This window comes from Agelaius phoeniceus, chromosome 4, assembly GCF_051311805.1.
Source record: "Agelaius phoeniceus isolate bAgePho1 chromosome 4, bAgePho1.hap1, whole genome shotgun sequence".
In the NCBI taxonomy this organism is placed as follows: Eukaryota; Metazoa; Chordata; class Aves; order Passeriformes; family Icteridae; genus Agelaius; species Agelaius phoeniceus.
The window spans coordinates 25891811-25913155 of NC_135268.1; the positions used below are offsets into that span (position 1 = coordinate 25891811).

General features: G+C 39.2%; 1 protein-coding gene across 4 annotated transcripts; it reads left to right on the forward strand.

Moving 5' to 3' along the window:
* The first annotated feature begins 203 nt into the window (after positions 1 to 203).
* Positions 204 to 21340, forward strand: INTS10 (integrator complex subunit 10). 4 transcript variants are annotated; one of them, XM_054632519.2, is made up of 18 exons: positions 204 to 371; positions 1249 to 1316; positions 2003 to 2106; positions 3124 to 3263; positions 3825 to 3906; positions 4199 to 4339; positions 4772 to 4943; positions 5393 to 5562; positions 9159 to 9292; positions 10017 to 10173; positions 10810 to 10892; positions 11609 to 11761; positions 12868 to 12976; positions 13304 to 13383; positions 13837 to 13999; positions 15046 to 15139; positions 19010 to 19087; positions 20985 to 21340. In XM_054632519.2, the coding sequence occupies exons 1-18, from the start codon at positions 243 to 245 to the stop codon at positions 21139 to 21141; spliced, it is 2214 nt and encodes a 737-aa protein (XP_054488494.1). In that variant the 5' UTR covers positions 204 to 242; the 3' UTR covers positions 21142 to 21340. The 4 variants fall into 4 exon arrangements, with proteins under 4 accessions (XP_054488494.1, XP_054488495.1, XP_054488496.1 ...); XM_054632520.2 differs by having other exon boundaries at positions 10020 to 10173; XM_054632521.2 differs by lacking the exon at positions 19010 to 19087.
* The last annotated feature ends 5 nt before the right edge of the window (positions 21341 to 21345 follow it).

A 21345-nucleotide genomic window follows, 5' to 3' on the forward strand; every position in this document is an offset into this window, starting at 1 on the left:
CGGGCTTTGGCCTGCAGCAACACCAGCTTTAGTAGGGCAGCGCTCGCTGCCGCTCACATCAGTGCTTTGGCTCTCTCGGGGCCCGCAGACCGGCAATCGCGGGCCCGCTCCGACACTCGGGCCAGTGCCGGCGCTCCCCGGCGGTGCGCCAGCCTGGGCGGAAGCAGCGCGGCTCGGAGAGCGCCGCAGCGCATGCGCGCCGCCCGGCGGCCGGGGCGGAGCCGGGCCGCGCCGGGTGCAAGATGTCGGCGCAGGGGGACTGTGAGTTCCTGGTGAAGCGGGCCCGGGAGCTGGTGCCGGGGGACCTGTGGGCAGCCAAGGCCTGGCTCATCACGGCGCGGAGCCTCTACCCCGCCGACTTCAACATCCAAGTGAGCGCCAGCGCTGTCGCACCGCTCGGAATCGGGGCGCGCGGCCCTCCCCCGCGCGGCCTCGCTGGGGCCCTGCTTGATTGACAGGCAGCTCGACCAATGGGAGCGGGAGGGGCGGGGCTGCTGGGTGCAGTGGTGACTTCGCGGTTAAAAAACAAAGAAAACCCTTTACTACTACTGCTACTACTGTTAGTTAAAGTATCTCTCCTCATTATGGCTTTTGTGGAGTCTTAATGGCTTTGCATTGCATTTGACTGGGTTCAAACCCTGGTCAAAGGACTCTCTGAATTCCAAGTTTTCAGTTTGTGTAAAAATTAAGCCGGTGTATTCGCCATGGAATGTTAAGGGTTGGTTTAAAGATCGTCTGGTCCAACCCCACTTCCATGGGCAGCGCCACCTCCCACTAGACTAGGTTGCTCCAAGCTCCATCCAACCTGGGCTTGAACACTTGCAGCGATGGGGCACGCACGGCTTTTCCGGGCAGCCTGTTCCTGTGTCTCACCACTCTCACACTAGAGAATTTCGTCATTATATATAATATAAAGTTCCCTTCTTTCAGTTTGTACCCATTACTACTTGTCCTAGCACTTCCTGATGAAGAGTCCTTCTCTGACTTCTCTGTTGGCCTCCTTTAGATACTAGAAGGTTGTAAGTGTTAATAATATTAAGTATATTGTCAAGAAGATTTTTATGTCTAAATCAATATGTGATTAAATAGTCTAATGCACCTTCTAATTTCTCCAGCAAATGTTGCAGTCCTTTTATTTTCTATTATGCAGACTGTTGTGGTAAATCGAGGGCAGTTTTTTAGAGTGGAGGGACTGATGTGATTGATAAATATATTTGGGAAAGCTGATGTTGTGTTCTTGTGCTGCAGTATGAGATGTACACTATTGAGAGGAATGCTGAGAGGACAGCGTCTGCAGGCAGGCTGCTCTACGACATGTAAGTAATCAGAGCTGGAACTCTGCTTTCATCCCAGGTGCTCCATTCATGGAATCAGTTTGGGAAAGACCTCCGAGATGATTGAGTCCAGACTATGACTAAACTACCACCTTGTCAACTAGACTATGGCACCAGGTGCCACATCCAGTCTTTCCTTAAACACCTTGGGGAGGGTGACTCCACCACCTCCCTGGGCAGCCCACTCCAATTCTAATTACCCTTTCTGTGAAGAAATTCCTCCTAATATCCAACCTAAACCTTCCCTGGCATCTTAAGACCATGTCCCCTTTTCCTGTCACTGGTCGCCTGGGAGAAAGACTGACCCCACCTGGCTACAGCCTCCTTTCAGGGACTTGCAGAGAGTGATAAGGACACTCTTGAGACTCCTTTTCTCCTGGCTAAACTACCCCAGCTCCCTCAGCCACTCCTCACAGAACTTGTGCTCCAGACCCTTCACCAGCTGCACTGCCCTTCTGTGGACAGATAAATGTCAGGATTTCCAAAAATGTAAACGTACAGTTTTTGAAAATCTGTGTGGATAAATTAAGCACAAAAGGTCTAATTAATTAAAAATAAACAAAGGAATGTTTTATTTTCTGTTTTGCCCAAACACATACTTTTATGGGAAAGCTTTGTCTTTGAGACAGATTTTGAGATCACTGTACATTCCTTAAACGTTGTTACAGGTTTGTGAATTTTCCAGACCAACCTGCTGTGTGGAGGGAGATCAGTGTTATTACATCAGCATTAAGGAATGACTCCCAGGACAAGCAGACACAGTTTTTAAGAGGTAAGGATTCTATCCTGAGGTAATCTAAAGATGAGCCCTCTGATTATTTATCTAGTTTGACAAGTAAATGTCAGTTTTTCTAACTTTGCCTGTGGACTGCAGGGTTTGTTCTTTTCCCCTCAGTTCATTCATACAGACTTCATTTGGTGTGTTAGGCTTCGGAAGACAAAGGGACATGACAAGCTGATACCCATTGCTTTGTCTCTGATACAGGTAGGCTTACTCTGCCAGAACAAGAAGCACATAGAAGAGCAATTGAATAGAAATAAGTGGAATGGGACTTAAAAATCACCGTCCCACAGATTGCAGAGAGCAGTGTATGGTTGTAAAAATGGAGTGAATTCTTGTTGATGTAGGGAGGGTTATAAAAATGAATGGTGTCCAGAAGGGCTTGGCATTCATGCTGGCAACCACAGGCAATTTTGAAAGCAGGATTCACACCTAAGAAACTATAATCTGCTGTTTGAATACGTGCTTCAGAAGCTCTAAGAATATTCCAGTTAAGAAAACTTTTGATTTTTCATGGAGTGTATTTATTTTTTAGAGCAAATACATAAAACACATGGGAGAATATGTGAATTTCTTTTTAGTGTCTCACTGGATGTTTAAATTGAAAAAACCCTACATTTTAGTAATGAAAGTATTAATTGTAGAAGTAGAATGTAAGTAAAAAAATAAATAAACAGTTTTGAGAAAGCATCTTGAAATGTCAAATACTGAAGTATTGGGATTTAGAGTATTCCACTTACTAGTAGTCTTACTTGTTAATTCAAGTTCCTTGCACCCAAATAAACACTATTACAGATAAATATTTATTTGGTCTTCTCTGAAAGAAACAGACTTTTTTCAGGTATGTGTGTTAAAAGCAGAAAATGCATAAGGAAATCCCTTTTTGTTCAGCAAAGCAGGATGATGTCAATTGAATTTTATGCTTTGTCGTATTTACAATTATTTGTCATATTGCCATCTTTACAATTCAGACACAACAAGTTAAATGTTTTCTTTTTTTTATTTAAGGATTATTTGAGACCCTTCCTGGTCGGGTGCAGTGTGAAATGCTCCTGAAGGCAACAGAGCAGTGCTTTAACACATTAGAAAGGGCAGAAATGCTCCTTCTCCTTCTGCGGCGTTTCCCAGAGACCGTCGTGCAACATGGGGTAAGAGAAGGGAAACTCACAGTAATTATTAAGGATATTGGCACTCAGTTTTTTGAGGTTCTGCTGAAATGTGTTTTCCTTAATGAGAGGGTGGGTCTTTTTATTTATGTTTGACTGTGACATATAGTTCAGACTGAATGTGTTTTCCTTAATGAGAGGGTGGGTCTTTTTATTTATGTTTGATTGTGACATATAGTTCAGACTGCTATATCTTGAGTTTACCACCAGGAAGGGGTTGGGCAGGATACAAATGGAAGCAAATAAAACAATAGTTTGTTTTGTAAATGAAAGAATATCAGCCAGATATCACTTTCACCTGTCTGTGTATCTTTCTATTGAAACAGTTTCATGCACAGTTTTTCTCTTGGTCTGGTTTTGCTATCTTCTGACATTGCTTTTCACCTGCTATTATGTGTGGATGGTTAACTGTATATTTGGAGACTTGCACATGCTGTTGCCATAGAATTGTTACTGAATTACTGTTCAACCCCACTAAATTGCAGTTTAAAAAGTTTCTGAAACCACTGGTCCAGTGTTTGATTGTCACTTCTGTTCACACAGGTAGGCCTTGGAGAAACGTTATTAGATGCTGAAAGTATTGAAGACCAAGAATCTCCAGTGAATTGCTTTAGAAAATTATTTGGTAAGAAAATACTAATGTATTTGTTTTACAATACAACTTTTTAGTATGGCAATGTTCTGAGGTCAGTAAACTTCTTTCATGATACTATGATTAGAAAACTGCTTTAGTCAGAAGAGGCTGAGGCCATGTTAATCCAGGCTGGCCATATGGTACAAATTCTCCTGGAGCCATTCATGTGAGGTTCTTTCTGGTGTATGGTCATCCCATTGCTGATGGAGAAACCTTACCTAGGAGAAATAGAACAAAAAACTCCACAAACTTAAAGGATTTTTTTGTTTGTTTTCTATTTTAGTTTGTGATGTTCTCCCTCTGATAATTAACAACCCTGATGTACGACTTCCTGCCAGCTTGTTATATAAATATCTGAATAAAGCAGCAGAATTTTATATTAATTATGTAACTAGATCTACGCAGACAGAAAGTCAATATCAAGGTAAGAATATTTTTACAAAATCAAGCTTTCTTAGAATGTGTCTTAGTATCACTGAAATATCTAAATCTATAAATAAAAAATGCATTGTTTTTATGTTAATGTATCCCACAGACAAGGATACCACTAATAGTAGTATTTAGTGTTTCTTAGTTCTTTGATTCCAAAATACTAAGATGGTGCTTCAGCTACTTAGTCATGCTGCTTATGATGCTTCAGCATATGAGAGGTGGGACAGAATGTCCAAGATGTCCTTATCTGGCCTGTCAGCTCTCTTGTACAAAGAGGCAGAAATGCCTGCTGCTCCCTCTTAGACTTCTGTGTAAAGAATGGTTACTCTGAAAGCTCCAATGTAATTTTTACATGTCTTCTTCTTGAAAATGCATCAGTTTGTTTGATTTCTTTATGAAGAGAAAAATGTGCTGGTTTTCCTAGGTTCACAAGATTCCTCTGATATTATGTCTCCAAGCAAGCGCAGCTCTCAGAAATATGTAATAGATGGTCTCACAGAGAAATCATCCCAGATTACAGATCCTTGGGAGAGGCTGTTTAAAATACTGTCTGTGGTGGGAATGAGGTGTGAGTGGCAAATGGATAAGGGAAGAAGGTAAGAAAACTCTGCTTTACTGGGTATTTCCCCTCATGGAGAATTTGGCTTTTTGATTCTTAATAAGAACAATTCTCATTGAAAAACAGTTTTAACACAAAAACATTTTTGGTAAGTTCACAGCAGCTTTTCTTTCAAGACTGTACAATGTAAAGCAGAAATGGGGTTCTAGAGGTTCAAATTAGTCTCTAAAATCAACTTTTGATGATGAAAGTCAAGCATAAGCACTATATTGCTGTGGGGTAACCTTCCCTATGTGCCACAGTAAAGAGAAGCATGGTAAATGTTTTGTGAAATTTCACTACCGTTTATTCCCAGCCTCCACTGACTTGATGCTCGGGGATATCCTCAGCAGAAACATTGAGATTTTCATATTCAGTATGCATTATTTTCTTTAGTTGCAGAGTCTGTGTAACATCCTGAATTCTTGTTCTCTCTCTTCCCCTCAGGAGTTACGGTGACATTCTGCATCGAATGAAAGATCTCTGCAGATACATCAGTAACTTTGATAGTGAAGCCCACATTAAATACAAGAATCAAGTAGTGTATTCCACGATGTTGGTCTTCTTTAAAAATGCTTTTCAGTATGTCAGCAACATCCAGCCGTCACTCTTTCAAGGTTAGTTTCTAATGTTTCAACTTTTGTAATGAGCCCTTCGTGAGTTCATTGCTAATGTCTTAAAGATACTTTCTCATTAGTCTTTTGAAACTGTCATCTCACAAAACAACGTTTACATTTGTTATGACTTGTCATAATTCTCCCAAGTCACTAAGCTTGCCAACAGCAGTTCATAACACATGTGTCGTGGATCGGACCAAAGATCAGTCTAGCTTAGCATTGTGGTTTCAGCCTTGGCCAATAGCAGTTGATTGTCTAGCAAGGAGAAAGGACAGACCAAATGTTATGGGAAACATCCCTAGGGTTGATTCCTATTCTTCCATGAGCATTGTGTTTGTTTCATTTCTCCTCTGATTTTGTTTCTTTGAAGCTGACATTTTCCTGCTTTTCTTCAGTCAAAATTAGTGAAAATATTTTTGCACTGGAAACACACAAATTTGTAATTAAGTAAATAAAACTGAATAGGAAAAGATTTCCTGACATTCACAAGCTTCCAACTTGTCTTTCTTTATATAGCTTAAGCATAATCTTTGAGGTGTGTTCTGTACATTACTCCTAATCAGTAATTATTGGTAAATTAAGTGTTTAATATATGTGTGTTACTTGTGCATTTTCCTGTCCACTCCATCTGCATTTCAGACATGCTAGATTGCTTGGATTGCATCTTTTGGGATTGATTGGACTTTTCAGGGGTGGCCCAGAAGCTGAGGAAAGTTTTTCTAAGCTCCATTTTGTTTTAGAACTTACTGAATTAGACAGCAACACAAAGAGGAAATTTCAGCTCTTAATTATGTGATAGGAAATTCCTTGCAACAATAACAATTGTCACTATAGGTAATTCATACTTATTAATACTACAATTATTGATTCATGTTAAAATTACAATTTTAATTCTGTGTGTTGTGATCATAAGTTTCATCACATTTTTCTGCATGGGGCAAATGATCATTTGAGTAAGGAAGTAGGCAATACAAATGATGGGTTTTAAACAGCTGTACAGTGTGTTGGGGGATCAGCTGAACAATGTCAGTAGATAGCTAAGCTCAGAGGACAAACGACATGGCAACTGGTATGCAAAGAGCACAGTCATTTTAACAAATACAGGAGCTAATTAACTAATGAATCGAGTTTTTGTTCTGTCCAGAAGAAAGAAGGATTATGGTGGGCAGGAAGATACCTCAGGTGTGCATGTAGTTTTAGCTGCTTGATTCCAAGGTAAAGAAGAAAGAAAGTAAAGAGCTAGGGAAAATGTTCATTTCTAAGTTGTACAATTGAGTATTTCAAAGCTCACATCTTCTGACTGAACCACCAGAAAAAGAATGCATACTGAAGTCACAGAATGCAGTTCCTATTGTGCAACTTTTCTGGTACCCTCTGTCATTTTCTGATATCAGGAACATATTAACAAGACATCTTTTACTAATTTCTGCTTTAGCATGGAAGTCCAGTGGTATTCAGTGCCTTTCATATATTTTCTATCATTAGAATTTTTTCTCCTTCTCTCTGGAGGGCTTACTGTAGAAATGTAGAATCCTACATATTTTGGAAGCATGGTCTTTGAGAAAAATGCTGTCTCCTCATCTGTGAGGATTAGATCTGTGACTCTCTTCTCATGTGCGTGGATTTGCAAGAGGCTTCCTGAGGGAAAACTTTCAATGCATTTTTCTTACATAATTTGTATCTGCTTTGCTGAAGACTTGAGAAATGAAAGAGGCAATTCACACCTCTCATAATTTGAGGCTGCCTCCAGTCTTGGCAGGAGTTAATATTTGGGCTGCTGCTTTTGGGGGTTTGTTTATAACACTCTCTGCTAGAAAACAATTAAAAACTCTGTTAGCTTTGATTCTAGAGCTCAGACAGAAAAACACAATGCTGCTCTTTGTATGCCTGTGTAACTTTCAGTACTGTAAGAGAAGATCTGCAGCCCCAGTCAAGTGTGACAGTGGATTTTCTTTTGTTTTAGGACTGGAGGTTTTGGAATAAAGACTGCAGTGCACTTCTGGTACTGGGAGGAGTATACTTGTTTGGAAAGCAAAGCACTTAGCTGGCAATAATTTAAGTCAGTATGAGTATAAGAAAAACCCAATATTTTTCTTCTCAGGTGTTAAAACTAGGCAGCTCTTGAGGTTCTAATGGTGAAACTCCTCCAGCATCCCAGTTGTGGTACTTTGCATTCATAATGAATGAAACAGATTCATTATGAGAAACAGATATGAATATTCTGCATTTATGTCTTGGCTCTATTTTCAGTTTTCACACATGAGATTCTGACACAGTGGAATACATGATGGTACAGGAGAGGTGATCACAGTGTGCTGTAGGTGCAATTTCAATGGTGGTATTGATTGACCTGGTTATTGTGGCTGTATTTATCGACCTGTATTTGTTAGGTAGACCAAATTGGTTGTTTCTTCTAAGAGGAGCTTCTGTTGTAGTGAACTCCTTCCACATCACTTTTGAGTAGATGGGAAAAGCTTAATAGAAGTTTTTTTATGTCAAGAGATAAAATGAATCGTCTACTAAACTCTCAAATTAGTTCTTTGCAGTTACAAATGAAACCTTAGCCTCATATCTTTCTGCAAATAGAAGAAATACACAAACTGAAAATACTTGTTTGCACTACTGTCTTACAGAGATTTCAGAAAGAGAAAACAGTTTAAAGGATTCCTCTTCCCTTTACATTTCTCTTTGACTGAGCTTTGCACATCTATATGCAGCTTGATTGTGCAGGAGAAAATGGTTTTGGAAGGAAAGCTGTCTCACTAGTGATCACATATCAATGTTGATTGAGATTAAGAAGTATTGTTGTTCCTATTTTATGTCTAGTGAAACTTAAAAACTGGGGTGTGAAATAATAGGTACCAGATCCTGCTGGATGTTTTGTGACAACAGTGAAAGTAGAAATTGTTTTCTGTGTTTCAAAATGAGGCTTTTCTATTTTTTGGGAGTGAAGATGAGCTCTGGCAGTCAACTAAAGGTTTAATTCTGTTTACTAAAATTGGTGGGGACAAAGCTGACACTGAGTGATCCTGCTGGGGAAATCTTGTCATAAAATACACAAACTTCTTTGTGGGGTTGTTGTCTGTCAGCATACTGGTTTGGTTTCTCATGAGAAATATTTTGAGAATATTGTTGTGCTTTGCCATATTTGTGGCTGTTAACTTCAGAGCCATTTGTGCTTCAGAGTTCATCTGTTGAATAATTGTACTTATTTAAAGCAAATAATGCTTGATCAGAGGGCACCTGCTGCCTGAGTATATTTTGTGCCTGCTCCAGAAGAAAGGGATTCAGAAATACTCTGAAGCTCTCAATCAGACTCTGGTGATGTCTGGTAAATGCATTCTGACCTTCACTGTATGGCTGCATTTAGGAAACCACAGCTTTACCAGAACAGTTTAAGCAATTTAAGTGACTTAATTTAGGATTGTTGTCTGTAGCATTATAGTCATTACTTGTGAAGGAAAAAAAAAATAAACCAGCTTGCTGTAGGCATAAGACCTTTCAGATCAGTTTAGGGCAATTGTGAATTAATTTGTTATTATTGTTATTATTATTAATTTATTTTTATTAATTTAATTAATTTATTTTAAATCCAGGTCCAAATGCTCCAAACCAAACTCCACTGGTGCTTCTTGAGGATGTACCCAACATCTATGGTGATACAGATATTGATCGTAACAAACACATACACAAGAAAAGGAAACTTGCTGAAGGAAGAGAAAAAACAATGGTAACTTTTGTAGACTTTTTAATTCATAACAAGAATGGCATTGCTACTGGAATTTAAACAACAGTGGTTTTGACATAGATGTAAAAGACATATTTTTAGAGCTACCCTGAATTAGCTGTTTATGACCACAATTTTCAAACATTTTTTTCTAAAGCCAGCAAGAATGAAACAATTTCTGCAGCAATTACTGTAGACACATGTTCTGCTGTGAGTGCTTTAACTTTTAAAGGAGTTCAGCAGAGGCACTTAAAAAAGTAGCTATAGCAGTCAGATACTCTACAGGTAAACTTCCAAAGTAATTGACTTTTCATGATTTAAATTGTCAATATATCTATTGCTTTAATGGTAGAAAATGACTATTTTATAGAATTTCTCTGCTATAAAGAGAATACAAGGATTTCCTTTGCATTATGCCACTGTAGGTTTAAATTGAGTCATAAAGTGTGAAGTGTGTATGTTCTTCAACTGATAATCTGGCTGAAGCTCAGTGGTGGTAAACAGAATAAATTTGTTTGGGATACTGCTCATCACACTGTGCCACTGAGTTCTTGGTAGCAAAGCAGATGGATCTAACCTTAGAACAAGCTAAGTGAAAAATCACTTAAAGTCACTTAAACTAGGACTGTGGCACCTCTATACATAATTGTTTTCTTGTGTTCAGTGGAACTCCTGAAGAAAGTATAAATTAAGAAGTTCATCTTTGTGTTTTATACTGACTTCTAAGCAGAGCTCAGATGATGAGGATCCTTCTGGGAAGGCAAGAAGTCGCCATATTACAGTAAATAAAGCTGATCTTGCAAACTCCATTGAAGTATTAGAGAGTTTCAAACTGGCAAGAGAGAGCTGGGAGCTGCTTTATTCTCTGGAATCACTTGACAAAGGTAAAGTAACTGCATTTAGACTTCATTGCTCGGCATAGAAATCACTTTTTTCATTGTTAAAATGGAATTCCTGCCATTATGAATCCTTAAAATCTAAATTGCTTTGTGTCCTGAGTACTTCTGATAGAAGTTCCAGTAAGAAGCTTTATCAGTCGTTGCATTTCTGAATATTTCGTTGCTGTATTGCATTTCATTCTTGATGCATCTTTGCTCATTCACCCCTACTTCTCTTGGAGCAGTTGGTCAGTAGTAGGGCTGATAATGCTCAGTGAGGATGTGCTGCTTTAGTTCATGATTAAGAACATGTGTTTTTACTGTGTCTCCCTTTCTGATAATAACTGGTGTGATAAACTTGAAAAGAATTTCTCTCCTAAAAAGCAGGCAAACAGTACCACCTAGCTGCTTTTAGGTTTCTTGCACATGGTAAAGAGAAGCATAATCAAAGAATGAGTGTATAGGAAGAGAATATCCTATATGTGAAGGATTTCATCCTCTTACTGTTTTGATGCCATTTTTTCCATTCTTAAATTCAGTTATATATATATATAATTTTTTTTTTTTTTTTAATGTTTAACCCAAAGCTGTGAACCGTTTCATATTCTCTTTGGTTTTTTCTTCTCTAATCATGTAACACAGAGTTCACCAGAATTTGTTTGTCATGGAAGACGGAAACCTGGCTTTGGTTAAGAATCTTTCTTACAGACATGATCATCTACCAGGTAAAAAAAATACGCTATAAACTAGGAAAAACACCATCCTTGTGTTGCTCTTCCTTCTAGTAAAAGCAATTTACTTCTTTCTTGTAAATAGTAACTCTGATTAGCCAGTTTGACTGCTTATAGTGTCTACTGATTTTATGCCTTAAAGTAAGACTCCTCTGGGGATAGAGCTACACTGTTTGCACCACAAGCTTGGTACCCTGCTTTGGATGGTCCTGTCCCAGTAGCTGGGGGACAGCTAATACCAGCTAATTTTGGTATGTGGAAAAACATCTATGTTCTCCACAAAAATTAGGATAACTGTGCTCATTCCAATACCATCTACAGAAGAAAGCTTGTTCTTTATTTTTCCTTTGTGAGTCTTTTATTTTTGCCTCTACTTGTGCCTGAACAAGAGCTATTTCAAACTTTATTAGTCTAAATAAAGTAATGATTAGTTCAAGAATATAATTATTTGATTCAGTTACACATATGACTTTGTAAACTGACGTTTTAAAGCAGAATTTTGTTTGCCTTCTGACTGCCTTGTAAATGATTGACCCCACACACAGTCTTGTATGCAAGTCATCACTGGAGATTACTACTTTTGATTAAAATTTTGAAGGCTTGGACACAAACCATTTTGAAAGCTTTCCGTAAGATATTTTTTTCTCTGTGTTTCTACTTATTGTATAGAAAAGACCCTAACAGGTTTTTTTTAATATTCTTTTTCAAAGGGGCAGTACAAAAAAGCAATTAGCAGCCTACATCACTTGGCAGCTCTTCAGGGCTCTCATTCTCCCCAGCAAATTACAGGACAAGGATCTTTAGAAAACCAGAGAGCACTGATCCAGTTAGCATCGTGCCACTTTGCCCTTGGAGAATATCGGGTACGTACAGCATTCCACACCCTGGGCCTTCAGCAGCTGGCCCTGTGCTTCCCATTTCTCTTTTCCCTTAGAATTTTCCTGTGAGCCTGCTTTCAGCAGCATATCAAACATAAGCCAGGGTCTACTGAAAAATCCGTGCTGTACTGGGAGAATTATACTTTGTGCCACATTAACTGACTGTCCATTAGCCACTCTTTATGTGTATAGTCTTTCTGATAGAGAAGATTTGGAGGGTTAGTTATGATTTTTCGTGGCTACATGTGTTTGAGTTGTCTGTAAATGTATCCTTAATTTGAATTCCTTAACTTTACTGAATTAGTTCCTTATTTTAGGTACAGGCTTCATGTGGCAGGAGAAAGAAAAAGTAAAGGAACTTCTGTGATCATCTTAAAAGAAAGTTAGTTATTAGCTGACAATATGAGAGACACCAGAACAATATTATCTGGCCTGACCTCTGAACTTGCTCTACTTTTGCAATAGATGTTTTGTTTGCAATTTTTAATATTGCAGGAGTGTGTGATGGTCTGAGGTCAGTCAGAGTCAGCACTGACAATAAAGGCTCTGTCTCTAAGGATCTACCTCATCCTGGTACTGCTGGACAAGTGCTTTTGTCCCTTCCCCTTTAATACTTTTTCACTGGAAATGTGATCATATATTCCCACAGACTCCTTGCTAGGAAATAGCATGAAAAATTCATTGAATTTCCATCATGCTGTCAGATTGCCATTTTCCTTTCTATTTTTACCATGAACAAAATAAATTTTACAAAACTGTTTTAATAATTCATTTAAAAACTTGATCCTTCAAAACAAAAGAATTTTTGATTGCAGTTTTATTGATCTTATCCTCCTGAAATGAAGAATGCCAATACAATTTTTTCACAATTAAAGTGATGTTATGTAGGCTCTCAGAGGTTGTTTAGTGACAGCTGAATCTTTTTGCTTAGCCAGACTGTACTGTGTATTAAGTCAACTGAAGTTCTAGCAAAGAATTTTGGGATTGTTTTGTACTTTTGTGGTGTCTGAAATTTTTTATTGTTATTAACATATCTGAATATTTAAGAATTTGAATTTAAATTTAGCATTATCATGTCCCTTCTTTTACAGCAAACGTGCGAAAAAGTGCTTGACCTCATGTGCTGTATTTTACTTCCAATACAAGAAGGAGGTAAAGTACAAGAGGAGCAACCTAAAGTCAAGTCAAAATTCAGGAAAGGTATGGAGTTGCTATTACCCTAAACTCAATGTCAGCTGAATTTTTGTGTTATGAAAAGGGAGGAAGTTTTTTATTTTCTTTTGGCTTTGTATTGAGGTTTTCTTGCTTGTACCTTTTAAAGTATATCGGTGGCAAAGTCCTACCTCAGGAAAAGAGAAGTGAAGAAGAAAAATTTAAATGTTTCACTTCACATTTTGAATCAGTCATAATTTACATTTAAAGCTTTCCTCCCTACCTGAGATGTGGTAATTTTAGATTTGTTTTGCTCCATTTAAATTTCTTTCAACCTACCTATTGTGAGACCCCTAAAGAACTGTTCTGTTGCAGGGTCTGATTTGAAACTTTGGCCATGTACCAGTAGAGCTATCATGCCTTACTGCCTTCATCTGTTGTTAGCTTGTTTCAAGGTAAGATAGCTCCAAGGTAATTGGAGCTTTCTTGTCCTTAAGGCCTAGTTTATATATCCTGAAACTGCATGGCCATATCCCAGGGCTGTGTCTCAATCCTTCTTAACTAAGTAGGTATGGGGAGTGTCTTCTTTTGGAGAGGGGAGTGGAGTTTTGATGGAGGAGGGTTTGTTTTCTCTTTTTTTCTCTATTTGTTTAATTTTTGAGCAGAGAAGATTCACAAGATCTCAAAATTTTTGTCACTGTTCAGACTTCTCTTATAGGTCAGTGGGAGAGGATTTGGTATTTTAGCTGGAAATTTCCAGCCTACTTCAGAAGTGTATTTCATTCTGCCTTAATATATACTTTTAAAGAACTTCTCTATTTGCACAGATCTAGATGAGATAAATCCTATATGTTTTTGAAAGCAACATGTATTTCCTGATTGTCTGAATGTAATTTTTTTCCCTGAAGCTCAGAGCTTTCACAGACAGCAGAGATGATATGGCCCTGGGCCATGTAGTTGTTCTGCTCCAGCATGAGTGGCCGAGGGGTGAGAACTTGTTCCTGAAAGCCATCAACAAAATCTGCCAGCAAGGAAACTTCCAGTATGAGAATTTTTTCAACTATGTCACAAGTATCCTTTCTCTAACCAAGAATGTCTTTCACATCCTGTGCTGTAGTGTTGAAAAAGCTGTTAGTTTCCACAGCAGCTCTTTCTCTGAAACATATTCTGTATTTATTTTCATTCCAAGAAAACCTCTTGTAGTAGGCTCAGTACACAATGGACTGTAAATATGCCTCCTGTGCCCTGGCACATGAGAGTACCCTTAAGTACACTGCCATGGCATTTCCACTCAGGAAAATAGCAGGAGCTCAGGCTGCTCATGCAAGTGACAGCAATCTCTTCATTAAGAAATACAGGGCATTATGTACAAGGCTGTTAACAAAAAAGACAAAGTGGTACCTGTGCTGCAGAGCTGAATGATTTTGGCTCTTGTTTGTGAAGTGCTTGCTGCGGGTAACATGTGTGGGTTGAGTAAGATAATGAGCTATGTCAAAGATCATGCAAAGCATGTCTGATTTATCTATTCAGATATCTGACATAAATTTTGACCATCGTACACACAAATGGACAGTTTCATGTTTAACCTAAATAGACATCCAGCCATGGGCCTCAGGAAGCAGGGGGGGTCTAACTCCTGTCTGTGACAACTAAATAAGCTGTGGTGTCAAAGGAAAGGGAAAAAAACCCACACAAAGCAAGCAGCTAAATAAGGGATCAAAGTAGAAAACTAAAAAGGGTGATAATGTGCCACTGTGGTGGCACTTGCTTCAGATGCTGCCTCAGTTTGCACTGCTTTCATAACCTGGAGTGCAGGAAAAGGAAGTGAAACCCAGGGAATTTTGAGATCAGCCTTCTTTACCTCTGACTACATAAGAAGAAATAAAGAAAGAAAAGAAACTAACGGATGTGATCTTCACTTTGAAAAGCCATTTCTCATCAGTTTGTGGAGGATTAGGAACACATGCTGTGATCTTCTCTATCACTTTTAATAATGAGGTACTTCAATAGCTTTTTAGTTTGACTCTCCTTTCAGCAATGTGGCTTCAGATGGGAGGCATAAGAAAGAATGTTCTCAATCGTCATTTCCCTACTCAAATCTTTAACGTTTTCTTCAGATATTGATATGTTGGAGGAATTTGCTTATTTAAGAACACAGGAAGGAGGGAAAATTCATCTGGAACTCCTGCCAAATCAAGCAATGTTGATCAAGTAAGGATAAAAAAGCATTTACTGTTTTCTTTGGCAAAAAAAAAAGGGAGTATGTTCTGGTTGTCTTTGCTTTCATGTTATCTTCTGGATAGTTTGTCATGTCTTTGAGCTTAAATTTAATGAGTTCAAACAAGGCCGTGAGTTTCTTTTTCTGACTCCTGCTGATCTATGTATTCTTTTGGTGGGGGGGGGGGTTCTTCAGCTTTAATTCCTCCTTTTACAGGACTTTATTTCTGAGTGTGGCATTTGCTTTAGAGTGATTGCTATTCAAGTGATTACAGTTGTGCTCTTTCAAGTAGACACTTGCACTTTGCAGGAATTCTTCAAGTAATTAGGCATGAGTGCAAGGTGTTGTTACTAATTTTGCTGAAGAGTAATGCTGAGCAAGAAGCACTATTTTGCTTATTTTTGTAAACAAAATTTATGAAAGACCACTGAATGATGAAAACTTTGAGTAAAAATACAAATTCAATTACATTCCAGCTACACTCCAGTAATCTGTCTGTTAGAATTAGCAGGTCATCTTATTCTGCTTAGCTTATTACAAGATGCTGAAGTAAATTAATAATTTGGATTAACTTCCTAGGTGTTTTTACTTGTTCAGTCTTGACTCAAAACTATCTGCTGCAGGGTTTTAGTGACATAATGTTTTGGAGTATCCTGGTTGTTTATGAGAACTTGTAGTATTTTGCTTCCTAAAAGGGGGACTGCTTAAAGTTTGTTGAAATTCCACTTACGATCAGTGTATTCTGTCTGTTCACTAACCAGAAATAGGCTGAAGTTTTCAAAATGAGAGCCTAACATCAGACAATGGGATCCAAATTTTAACTAGTAAATAGATTTTTCAGAGATCTAGGTAACCAACACAAAAATGAGATACTAGGTGTAATTAAAGGAAAAGTAGAAATTCAAATGCTTAATTATGTGATGGAGAATTTTCTTTTTTAAGCTCTAGGTTTTCAAACTCTTCCCCTTGCCATATCTCACTGCTTGTAACCAGCTGTATGAAAACAAGCTTCAGGGCATGCTGCACCACATAGGCTGTTAAGTAATAAGCTGTGCCAGCAAGAGGGCTTAGCACTGAAGACTCCATCTGGTAACTTTTACCTGCTGTCTCCATTTCGTTGCAGTAGGTCAGCGCTGTTTCTCTTGGCTCTGTTTGATTGGCGTGGCCACAGTCACTTTCTGTTCTGACCCCCTCGGTCAGGAAGGAGGTAGGAAAAGTGTTTCTAGCAGGACAGAATCTCTCTTTGACCTCCTTTTGATCTGTGATGTTTTCTCAATGACGAAAAGGCTTGTAGAAGAGAAGTCCATTTCTTTGTGCTCACTGAGCCAGAACAGTTAAATATCCTGTCCAGCTGGAAAAGCTGTGTACAACGTTTCATGTGGCTGTGTAGGACTGGAAGCACTTCACCAGAGAGCCCATGGAAGGGATAGCTGAGGCCATAAGCCACTGATCAGAGATGATGTCTACTCCCCTGGTACTGCAGATGTTTTTTTAGCTGGACTGGCTGTGAGGCCCAGGGCTGGTGTCCCTCACCAGTGTTGACCTGGTTAGCTCACAGCCTCCCCCAGCTGGGTTTTTGCTAAAGTGTGCCAGTGTAGCCCTGTTTCCTGGGACAATGGGTGGTAGGCTCAGTATCTGCAGACTGCTTACATCTTTCAAAACTATCACCAGTTCTGGTTGGATGAGCTGCTGCACCATCCTCCCATAAAACAGCAGCTCAGATGCTGTTCATTCATGCTCAGAAAGACTGAGTTCAACACAACAGGCCAAAGATAAAGCAGTTGTTCCTTTGTCTGATCTTTTCTCAGCATAAATGTAGTAATCCTGCATCTTAATGGTTGGGAAATGTATTGCAGATTATATATGTCTTTTATAAGGACTGCTGTTTGATGACTGACAGGGCATGTTCTCCCCAGGTGAATTCCTCATTCTTCTTCCAGTACTTTATTCTAAGTACTTTATACTTCATAGGAAATTATATTTTTTTCTGAAGTCAGTAGAGCTAACTGCAGTGTACTTTTACAAAAGATGAAGTAAGATCTTTGTAGTCTACAGACTTATAATTAGGTTCTGTAAAATATTTCCCTTTGCTTGCATCTACTGTGGGAATGAGAAGGTCCATGGTTTTGGTTTTAACTGGTGATACAGCCAGCTCATTCTGTTTGTGGTGTCAACAAGATTTGTTTTATGAGCTTTGAATCCAGCACCATTAAGTGCTTTTGAACTCCCTTCTAGAAAAGCCAAGTTTCACAGTTTATCTGATATTCATGTCAGTAGGGGCAGTGTTAGCTGGTGAGGCTAAAGAGGAAAAGAGCAATATTTGCTCTTTTCCTCTTTATTGCTGCTTAATATCTTGCTCCTGTTTTTGATAAATCTTTGTCTAATTAATCTAATCATAGCCTACCTAATGGCATAAACTTCATCAGAAAGCTATGTCCTTCCTTTTACTCATATTCCCATCACATCTCTCTCTCCTTGGGGACTGTGGAAGTTGCTTTGAAGTGAAACAAAGTATATTGAAAGTGTAATTTTTACTCTGTGCACATGGGTATGCTTAGTTCTGACTGCAGATCTTGCAAACAGTAGTGAAGACACAATTGCACAGAATTCCTTTTGCAAACATCTGCCACTCTGGGACCAATAACATCTTGCTGGTCCTTTGTATTTTCTATTTCCCATGTCCGTTTTTGCAAGTACTGAACTTACTCATGCCAAGAACTCTTGAAAAATTACCTCATTTGGTGGAATAATTTTTGTGGGTATTTTATTTCAGGTAATTGTAGCTGTATTAGAGTGTTAAATGTCTCATTTTTATTTGACTTCTATAAGCTCTGTATCTATCAATAAACCAGAGATGCTAACCCAAATGCCCAACTGTGAGATCTGAAGGTAGGCACTTAACTCAGAATTACAGGAATCTAAGTGTGAGTTTTGCTTCTCTGCTCCCTTCATAGCATCTCTGGGGGTGAATGGTGCACTCACTTCTCAGGTACCTATTAAAATTTAGGTGATATAAGAGACTTAGATTAAGAAGCTAAACCACTCTCCTATATACCAAATTTCTCCTTTCTCTTCTCCTGAAGCGGGGTATTGCTCTAGACTGAACCTGTTAGGTTATTATCTTGTTCTAGATAGCACACAGAGATAAAAATGTAATTTCCTGGAGAAGACAAACAGTCTTTCAGCTGAGACAGCTTTTGGTGGTTAGTTCCTGTAGCCCTGGTCATAAATAGGAGGTTGCTTTGAGCAGGCATTTGTGCTCGGGCATTGTACAATGCTCTAAGAGCTGTTTTTATATGCAGTTAGAATTTGTAAAGGTGGAACAGTCCATCTGTGGACTAATGAAAAGATACTTGGGCAACCTTTAACAAATACTGCCATGTGCTCAACCTGGCCGATACCTGCTGTGCATGCACCCGGCTTGGGCTCAGCAGCCAATCCCTTGGCTCCAAGCTGTGGGCTCTCCCAGTTTGCTGACATGCTCTTGCCAGTACTGAAGGGAAGCTGTGGTATCTGCAGTGCTCCTCTGATTAAATCTTTTCTGACTGACATGCTTCCTTGGAAGAGCTGTGACAGTTCATCGGAGTACAACTGTGTATTGGTTTTGCACCTGCTGCTGTCCTTTCTCCTGGTGTAACTGTCCAAAAATATGTGTATATATTTAGACCACAGCTGTAGAACAGCCTTGCAATGAAATCTGGAGATATTTGCATGTTTGATGCTGTTAGAGTCCTGCACCCCTTTGGCTGCTCGGCGTGAGCTCACCCTAGTTTTCTGTTACTCCTTTTTTGGAGAGTTGTTTTGCACCAGAGGGGGAGTTGGTGTGTGGGTGTTTGAATGCTGCTATTTGCTGTTTTTTAAAGGACCTCTAGCCCTCCCATGGGGTTACTGCAGCAGGAATTCATACCTGTGCTACAGCCCAGCATACAGACTGCTGACAGGTACCAAGTGGAAAAACCCTGCTCATAGTGTGCTGTGTTTTGTCAACATGTTTTACTGCCCATGGTTTTCAGCAATTTGTTACTCAATATTTATCTTTTTTTTTTTATTTCTTCATTTGTGCCTACATTGCCTGGCAAACCATGTTGTTCTATAATAACATTTATTTTTCTTTTTCCCATAAGTTGCCAGTATCTGTGTCCTTTCAATTTAGTAATGGCTATTGAATTTAAACAATAATGTAGAAATCCTCAAAAGTTTTACTGATGTTCCATCATATATTAGCAAGAGCATAACCCTTTATTTTCAAGATACTGGTTCCTGGATCCATTTGTAGCAACTTTTCTTCATTTAGGTTGTTCTGAATTCTGTTTTGTGTTTTCCAGCTGTAATATAACTCATCCTCTAAAGTGCTGCTGGCTTGCTCAGTAGCTGTAGGTTGCATATTCTCCTTTAGGCTGTAACTGACTGTAGCACTCAGCTGCCAGCAATGTTTAAGACAGTAAAGACTGAAAACAGGACTTATCCCATAGCCTCTGAATATACTGTAGTGTCTTCAGTTTAGGTTTGCTTAGCATAGCTCACCAAGGATTTGCTTAGCATAGCTCACCAAGGAATTGCCCGTAGGCTTTGCCTTTTCCATGTGTTGCAAAGGTCTCTACTGTTTTGGCAGAGAAGTCTCTTCTCAAATGCCAGACTTACATGAAAGTTGTGTGGTATTGTTGGTAAGTCTGAGATGTTTCCCTTCCTTGTTCCCAGCATCTCTGGATGGGCACAGATGCCCTCACCCTTTATTTTTTATTTTCTTTCTGTCTTTCAGTGGGCTTGCTGGGTTTGGACCAGCTATTCCCTTCTTACCCATGACTCAGGACTCATCTCAGCATTAGCATTATGCTTTTCTCTCTAAATTAATTTATGTTGGTTCCTTCAGTAGTGTTAAGGTTCTCATTTCAGGGCATGTCTTTTTCTCCCCTTCCCAAGTAGGGCTTGCAGGTAGATGTTACATAGTCTTGATCTTACTTACCCAATTCTGGACCTGTGCAAGTAAAGTGCTTTGATGCTGCAGAACATTGTTTTAAGGACAAGATTTAGGTGTTGAGGCCAGCATGAAGACAATGAACTGTTCATAAAAATGGCCTTTAACAGAGCAATATCCCATAAGTTTCCCCAGCAAGCACTGCTTTAGCTTGCTCAGTAGCTGAACCTTTGTTCTGTTTGAAAATAAGTCCTGAACTTGTGTTCAGAATAAATGTAACCCCTTGCCTGGTGTCTAGTATCTTCATAAGAGCTGGCTTCTACTGATGCAGCCTGGCATGATTTGGGTTTTGTGAAGTGCTCACTGTGCCCTTCACTAGCCACAGCATTATCAGTGCCCACAGGGTTATAAAGCTCCTTCCTGCACTTTGATATTGATAGAAGATGCCCTCTGCTCTTTATGGTGGCACCTGTGCTCCAGAGAAAGCAAGTTCATCTTTTCACTCTTCTTTCAACCCCAACCATTTATAGAGGTGATTGCAGGGAAGAATTGGCCTAGGCAGCAAAGGTAGAGAGGGAAAAAAATTCCTTTCCCCAAGCAAGGAGAACTCTGTACTTGCTGGGTTAAGAGAATAGATTTTCCTGTTATCCAGAAGATTGACATTATTTCCCCCTTCAGCAGTCATAGTCAAAGCAGTGAGAACATAGATTTTTTTTGCAGCTTCTAACTGTTGAAAGACTTGTAACCTACTAAACATGATTTTTAAAAAATAGCATAGCTCAGGCTCTTTGACTCTCATGAAATAAACTCAGCTATGGACCATAAATATATAGTAGGTGACACACAGTACCTTTTAAAAGCCTGTAGTTCACTAGATAACCATGATTTGATGTTGTCTGTTTCTCTTTCCTCCACGGCTTAAGGCACCACACAGTTACCCGGGGTATAACGAAAGGAGTGAAGGAGGATTTCCGCCTGGCCATGGAGCGCCAGGTCTCGCGCTGTGGGGAAAATCTCATGGTGGTCTTGCACAGGTTCTGCATTAATGAGAAAATACTGCTGCTGCAGACTCTTGCTTGAATGGACTGGATCCTGATGCAGTGTCTTTTATGGAGAGAGGGGAAGGCTCTTTGTATGAACAAGCAGCATAGCAGTGGAAAATCTCTTGTTCAGAGGGTCAAGAAGTTCCCTGTAAGTTACAGGTTCTGCACTGCTTGATTTCTTACGTGAGTAGATCAAACTTTATAAATAAAACATTGTTTAAGAAGTCTTTGTAATATCCTA